Genomic DNA, 7860 nt, shown 5'->3' with positions numbered 1-7860 from the left:
AAGGTGCGAATTTTAAATTGTATTTTTTCGTGACCTATTTCTCTCTATTTATGAGCAGAAATGTTTTTTGTTTTCCTTGAAAGAGCCCGCTAAACGGCTAAACCATGACCTTGACCTACTAAACAGCTTTAAAATAAATCATTACCTTCACCCACTAAAGAGCTAAAATCATTACCTTGGCCTGGCTATGAAAGATGACCGCGTGGTCCCTAATAGTGCATGACTAAATGCGGCCTACAGATTCCCCTCCCCCAAACGCCGCTTTTGAAAAAAAAAAACAAAAAAAAAACAACGTTTGTTTCATTTTGTAAATAATTGAAGATTGGCACATTTTAGAGACGAGATCATTTGGTTTCACATAACACAAAGAGGAATTGAGAAAGTGATCAGTAATTGTGCCCAGACTTCACCACGGTTGAAGGGGATGGTTCGTATGTACAAGTGTAGTAAAAACATTTTTGTTTTGAATTACCCCCTGACTCTCTAGTATGAGATTCAGTTCCATACCGAACTAAAACGAATGTGAGTTTTCTCTAGAGAGAGAGAGTGTGTGTGTGTGTGTGTGTATGTTGGTTGGTTGGGGGAGGGGATCTCGCGACTAAGTTAAATTGATTCAGATCGTCTTCGAAAAAAAGGTAAAGGGGGGAAAATCAATAAAATCGAGAAGAAAAAGAAAAACGGAAAGAAAAATTCTGATTTGGAGATCGATATTTGATTTGACAAAAAGTAAAAGAGGTTCGATTGTTGATTTTCACCTGCCCTATGTGTTTTGTGCGTGTCGCTCAACAGGCATTGGTACCTTGGAGATTTGTGCCAAACAAGAGGAAGTGGCCAGATATTTTATAAAAAGTTTGTTTTCCTTTAAAAAAAAAAAAGAAATTGACTTCGTTAGTTAAAGGGAATTTTGATTCGATACTTACTGGCATGTTGGTAAGTTTTTTTGTTCATTTCTTTGACATCTTCTATTAGTAAATAGTATTTTCTCTGTTATAAAAACACACGAGATTTGTTTTTCTTTTCTATTATCTGCCAGTATTTCATTTTCGCGTTAACTTGTGTTTGATAATATTTTGTAATAGAACTCTTAAAGTCAGACTTAGGGAACAGGGTATAGGTACCGGTACCATCATTTAAATATCACTTTTCTTCACTACGTATCTATTCATTTGCTCAATATAGGAAAGAAAATTTACTTCAAACTCAAAGCAAAAAATTTTTAAAAATGCGTTTAGATCAACTGGAAGAATAGACGTATGCTAAATCTAAAAGTAGGGACGAGGAGGAGGGGGGTAGGATAGTCTACCTTTGACAAGGACAGTAAATACATTCACATTTTTGTATTAACATGATGTGACCAAAGGAACAGCAAATCCAGTTAAAGTTTGGGATCAGCAGCGTCACATGCTCAGCCAGGACTAGCAATGTGTGTGCTGCAAGCTGCCAAAGATCGCCGGCGCCTGATTTTTCCTTGGGTTGACTCCCGAAGCCTTTCCCATGTTTGGTTAAAACTGCTAGGTAACAGAGTTTTACATTCAGAGTTTTCCATCTCCTGGGTGGGTAGCCAGCCAAGGCTCGCGAGCCCCTCCTGCCTGTAGCTTACTGGTTTAGGCGCCAGTTACTTACCTCTGCCCCTTCTCCTGTTGGTGATAAAAGTTCCGCCGGACTCAATCTCTGACCCACGTGTGAAAGTCAGACTGTCAGCAGCTATTTGACACACGCATGCTGCTAGGAAGCATGGTCTAGGTAGTGAAGCGGTAATGTCCATCAAGACTTCCGACAAAGGCCAACCTTACAGCACCAATGTTTGGATTATTGACTTCACATTAACATGTTTAATTTTGGAATCCCCTTGAATACAGCCCTGCAAGAATTGTTTTATTATTTTACTTGTCTTTTATAATGCGAATGGGCGAGTAAAATGTTCATTTCTGAAGACGATTTCAAAATCAACTTTCGATGTTTGTATGTTGTAAGAGAAGAAACAAATCGACCTCACAGATTCACTAAAATACTCATTCTACCTTTCTTTTTGTGTCAGGTCAATCAGGGGCTAGTTTAAGCGCAGTGAATGACCATGAAGTGACCATAGACGTATAACTTGTCTGTCCTGCTGCACTGTGCTCTGAAGTACTGATTGTCCTTCCGTCCGCTTAGCATTACCAGGAGGACATTTCGCGATGGCCGCCAAGTCCAGGAGGACATTTCGCGATGGCCGCCAAGTCCAGGAGGACATTTCGCGATGGCCGCCAAGTCCAGACTCCACATTCTGGGTTTGACAAAACCATATAACTTTTAACAAGTGTCACTGACACACGTGATACTCGCAGTGACTTGAATTAGCAGAACATTTCAACTACAATACAAAGTGTGCCGTGTAATTATTCAATTGGTTCAGACTCGTTTGCATAGACAATTTTTAGCTTCACCCTACCCTCGTATCACTTGGAATCATAGTTTATTGCATCATATCACATGAAAGTATAACCTATTGTCTGATATCACATGAAATGTGAGAGGCTAGTACACTATGTTATCTGCAAGTATACAATCCTATATCACATTAAAATATCAAGTCCGTTGGATTATATCATAAATGGTATAGAGTCTATGACATTATATCACACGAAAATATAAAGTTTATCACATTATACACAATTAATTCCTATGTAAACTACGTTTTCACTATAAATGTTTTTATTACTTTGGTTTTATTGTCGGCTGTAATCAACGACAACCTGTAAGAGTCAGTTGATTGACAAATTGTAGTCATTGACATGAAATATACGTTGTTATAAAACCCAAGACACCTAAAACTTGAGTTTCTCGTTGGCTTGAATTACTGAAAGTTGATTGCACCTTGAGACTTGGGCCAGAGAAGGTGACAGTGTCAGTGAGTGTTATATGTCTGTGTTAGAGCGAGGCCAAGCGTTATAGAAGGTCTGAACCTTGACCTGTGACCTCGCGACCTGTGGGCACTGTAAGAGGAAAAGAATAAAAGAGTTAAACACAAAAAATAGGTCGACGATAACATTTAGATAGATAGATAGATAGATAGATAGATAGATAGATAGATAGATAGATAGATAGATAGATAGATAGATAGATAGATAGATAATTCAAAAATATTCCCACCAAAGATAATTTAAAGAAATATCAATTGTTGTAATCTTGAGCCCTAGCTTTTATAGCGAGAGTTCATTTCGTTACAAAGGTTACTACTTTGAACAGATCTGATGTATTTATAGTTAACCTTGACCTTGACTAGTTTTTCTTTTGACGTGGTCTTTTAATTATTAGTTTTATATTCGTTATGGTGAGACAAACATCCCATAATTTCACTTGATGGGGCTTACATCTGGGATGTCTATTTTGTAACATATGCACAGATTTAAACAAACAAAATATAAACATACTTTAAAAGATACCAATCTTTTATACGGGAAAGAGCTGCACTACTACTGTCATGTCTTTCAATACTGCACGATTTATCTCCTTTTTGTATATAAAAAGCAATTAACTAATTACCACTAATTAATTAATCAAATGGTTAATTTTTTTATTGATTCATGTGTTGTTATCGACAATGAATAATTATGCAATGTGTCAACCTGATCCGAGAATGGGAAGTGAGAGAAATATTGTGTACTTGATTTGTACCAGTCAGACCTAGTCAGATTTTTTAAAAAAGTAAAATAGCTATTTGCACAAGGAAACAATACTGTAATTTGTCTTACGACCAAGATTAGATTGCAGGGTTCTCTGGATAGAAAGTCACGTTTTCCTTGTGTTTAACTCCGCCCCTGCTTCTGTTACGCCAATAATTCTAATAATCCAAGTTTTGTTCTTCCCGCTCTCATGCTATACCTCCAGATCTGGCCTGCCCATGGCTTAATATCTTATTAGCTCCATTCTTTCACGCAGGCTTCGAGAGTAGAGGGATAAACAGAACATAAAGACAAGCAATGACGTAATCAGTGGTGGCATGCTTGTTCTCAGTAGGTCTGTAGCTATGCCTGTAGATGTGTGTTTGTGTGTAAATGTGCTTGTGTGTGCATAAAATCGTACGTGTGAATGCGTTATCTTTGCTTCTGTCCACTGTTCGCGCTTAAGGGTATATATAGGGTATATATTACTTGTGACTTTCAAGTATCGATTTACATCGATTTCACGTCAAATAGGATTTTAAAGTCAAGTGCTTAAATAGTTTCCTGTCTTGTTGATCTGTCTCTTTGAGATTATACACACACACGCACGCACGCACGCACACACACACACACACACACATACATACATACATACATACATATATATATATATATATATATATATATATATATATATATATATATATATATATATATATATATATATATATATGTATATGTAAATATATCTATCTATCCTATATACTCTTTTCAATATATTCTTTGAAAGGATAATGGTAGATGCCCTCGAGGGCTACGAAGGTTTGTCAGCGTTGGAGGATGAAAACTTGCGCTTTGCGGACGACATAGATGGTCTGGCAGAGACAGAAGAGGAATCTGCGAATCTTGGACACTGAATGCAGATCTAGATCTCGAGAACAGGATCCTAGCAATAGAGCTAAGATGCTTCAGATGGATCCTAGGCATTAGTTACATAGACCGGATCACAAAAGAAGATATTCAAAACAGGATTAACACAACCATTGGACCCCACGATGACCTGCTGACCGCTGTAAAAAAAAACACGCAAACTTAAGCTCTATGACGACATCACAGGTTCCTCAGGGCTCGCAAAGATCATCCTACAGGGGACACTGCCAGGAAGAAGAAGAAGAGGCATTCGGAGAAAGCGATGGGAAGACAACATCAAATAATGAACAGGCCTGTCAGTGAATGAAATTCTATCCAAAGCAAAAGTCAGAGAAGAATGGAGCAGGCCGTCAATAGATCTTGTGTTCGACGGTTCAACAGACTAAGGGATAGATGAAGGTGAAGGGTGATATATAAAAATGTATAAATATCAATATTGTGTGTGACTAATTTGCTAACATGGCCTTAGTTTAAACTTAGTCATCTAATAAATTACTCATTTAAGGACTTAATACGGATATTATGTGATAGAATTTAAGTGCAAAGTTTTTGTCCGCTACACTATTTGTGCACCAAAGTTATGAAGTCATCAGTCAGCTCTAAAAATGTGACTTCGTTTCGGCCCAAATTCTGTATATTCTAGTAACTCATATGTTTCTAGACTCTAAAATCAGAAGCGCATCAGAAATGGATCATAAAAGCTATTGGCCCCAAAAAATGAGTTGCTACCACTATCTTAAACGTAAATTAAAACTTGATGGCCATATAACAAGGTCTTCAGGGCTCAAAAGACCTTCCTTTCTAGGAATAGTTCCAGGGAAAAAAGAGGCAGATTGATGGGAAGACAAAATTAAAGAATGGACTGGCCAGTCATTGAAAGAGGTTCCATTCAAGGCAATAGACACAGAGGACTGAAGAAAGACGGTGAAGTCGGTGGACACATCATGTACGGTGCCCCAACGGTTGACCAGGCTAACGATCAAGTGGTGAGCTGGACGTATGTGAGCTATTCTGTGTGGCGTCTATAGACTTCAATTTAAAGTATAAAACATATGTCTAAACTGACTCTAAACCATGTTAGTTCGGATTGTTCATAAATATTTCTTTAATGTCTCGACAAGTTAAAAACCAGAAATGTCTTGAACCAAAGTTTAAAACAAGTATCATAAAAAATAATATTTTTTAAAAGAGAACTTCTTCATGAAGCTGATGACGTTTTGTAATTGAAGCAATCCATCTAAATCTGCTAATTATTTCTACATAAGACAACACGCAATTTTTTTGTTCTGAAAGTCAATTTATCTATTTAACTCTAAGAAATACATGCGGAAACAACCAGCAAAAAAAAAAATTATTAATAAAAAATGTAAGTCAAATTTAATTTAAAGATGACTATCTTTCTATACAAAATTGGAACGGTGAAACCAAAGCTTTCCTGTATGGCCAAACTATCAAGTATTTTTTTTTTCTTGATATCAACTGTCCACCCATCAACCCAGGTTCATCCATGAAAACGTGACCTCTATAGTGGTATTGTAAACATAATTATAACAGAGTTGTTGTAAGTACCATTTCCATAGAAAAAAAGGTCATGCATGTTTGCAAGTATGTTCCTTATTTGTACATTACAGTTTGCGCGATAATATGAAAATCTACTTATTAATTGTTGTTTTAAATTATGTCCAACTTATATGTATACTAAATAGATTTTTTTCTATTAAAAAAAGAGTAAACATTACTTTTGGGTATATGTAGTAGTCAGTAGGACAGAACTTACATGACGTAGCAATACAAATGTAAAATAAAATATTTTTTAACAAAAAGTCTAAAAGTCATTTGAATAAATGCAATTGTAACATGGTGGATGAAACGTACCCATACTAAAGTGCCTCCTGTGTTTGTTACTATTTGATAGTGAATAGTTGTAAAAGTGGTGTATTTTTATGAAAAAAACTTCTTGCATAAGTGATTTAAAATATTAGATTTTTCGCTTTCAGAAAAGAAAAAAGTAGCCGTTGCATCAGAACTTTGAATGGATTAAAATATTATGATGTCGGATTTTCATTATCTTTTGTGGTTTACGAGGTCTAAACACGTATTGTTTAGTTAAGTAAGTTCTGTCATATTACCTAATACAAAAAAAAATTACATTTATTTTTAAAGAGAACAAAATATATTTAATATGAATATTAGTGGAACATAATTTACAGACCAACAGAGCTCAAGGAAATAGTGAACTGTTTTCTACATACCAATTACCCTAGCAATCAGTGGATCAGAGTTTACACGGATGGCTCATCCCATAAAGCCACCACAAATGGAGGAGCTGGAATACTTATCGAATGGCCAGATGGAGGAAAACTAGAAAAATCCATTGCAACTGGAGAGCTCTCTGACAGTCACAGAGCAGAAAGGGAAGCACTAGCACTAGCTGCTACCATGAGAGCAAATCATCCAAGTTCCCCACACAGTCAGATTGTCTTTCTAACAGACGCGAAAACAACCCTCCAAAGCCTGCAAAACTCTGATTCCTCTTATATTAAAAACCTCAGAACAGCACTTACAAAGCTCAACAACAACAGCAAAAAAAAAACTGTTATTCAATGGATACCAGCTCACATACAACTAGAAGGAAATGAGAAGGCTGACACACTCGCCAAGAGTGGGAGAACAAACTCAAAAGTTAACTCTGCACTCTATCCAGAAGAAATGAAGAAATTAATTGTAGATAAAATAAATGAGAAATGGACGACCTCTCATCCAAATCACAAGAAAGATGACGCTTACTATAAGCTATCCCGACAAGACCAACGTCTAATCTTTCGACTCAGGACCGAACACAACAGAATGAGACAGCACATGTTCCGGAAGCTCAAAATTGGAACCAGTGAAATCTGCCATGTGGAGTATCACCAGAAAATGCCGACCATGTCCTCCAAAACTGCTCTCTCTCTACCAAGAGGCCCGTATAAGACATTGGCCCCAAATCACCCCAATAGAAAGGAAACTATATGAAGAGCTCCCTGATTTGGAAACCACTGCGCAGTTCATCTCATGTATTGGTCTAGTCATATGAACACTCCAACATAACAATGAGAACGACGAAGAAGAAGAAGAAGAATTTAAAACAACAATTAATAAGTAGTTTTTCATAATTATTGCGTGAACTATAATACACACACAACACACTCATAAAACAACAAACTAAGGAATTTTTTAATTATTTTTTTTTTTACTGAAATGTTGTTTTATTCCTTGAGGCTTTGAATAAGGGATTTACCCTTAC

At 36.5% G+C, this 7860-nt stretch overlaps 1 protein-coding gene across 3 annotated transcripts in view; it reads left to right on the top strand.

The window, feature by feature from the left end:
- Nucleotides 1-750: 750 nt before the first annotated feature.
- LOC106050898 (uncharacterized) overlaps nt 751-7860 on the top strand; it is a 33008-nt gene continuing 25898 nt past the window's right edge. The window contains exon 1 of one of the 3 annotated variants that reach the window (XM_056035836.1): nt 751-930. In XM_056035836.1, coding sequence (XP_055891811.1) covers nt 925-930 — 6 coding nt within the window. In that variant the 5' untranslated portion in view covers nt 751-924. The remainder of the gene's footprint in view (nt 931-7860) is intronic. The other 2 variants (XM_056035834.1, XM_056035835.1) reach the window with 2 other exon arrangements.

This window comes from Biomphalaria glabrata, chromosome 7, assembly GCF_947242115.1.
Source record: "Biomphalaria glabrata chromosome 7, xgBioGlab47.1, whole genome shotgun sequence".
Lineage (NCBI taxonomy): Eukaryota > Metazoa > Mollusca > Gastropoda > Planorbidae > Biomphalaria > Biomphalaria glabrata.
Note: the sequence above shows the minus strand (reverse complement) of the source record. Positions and strands in the feature narration are given on the sequence as shown.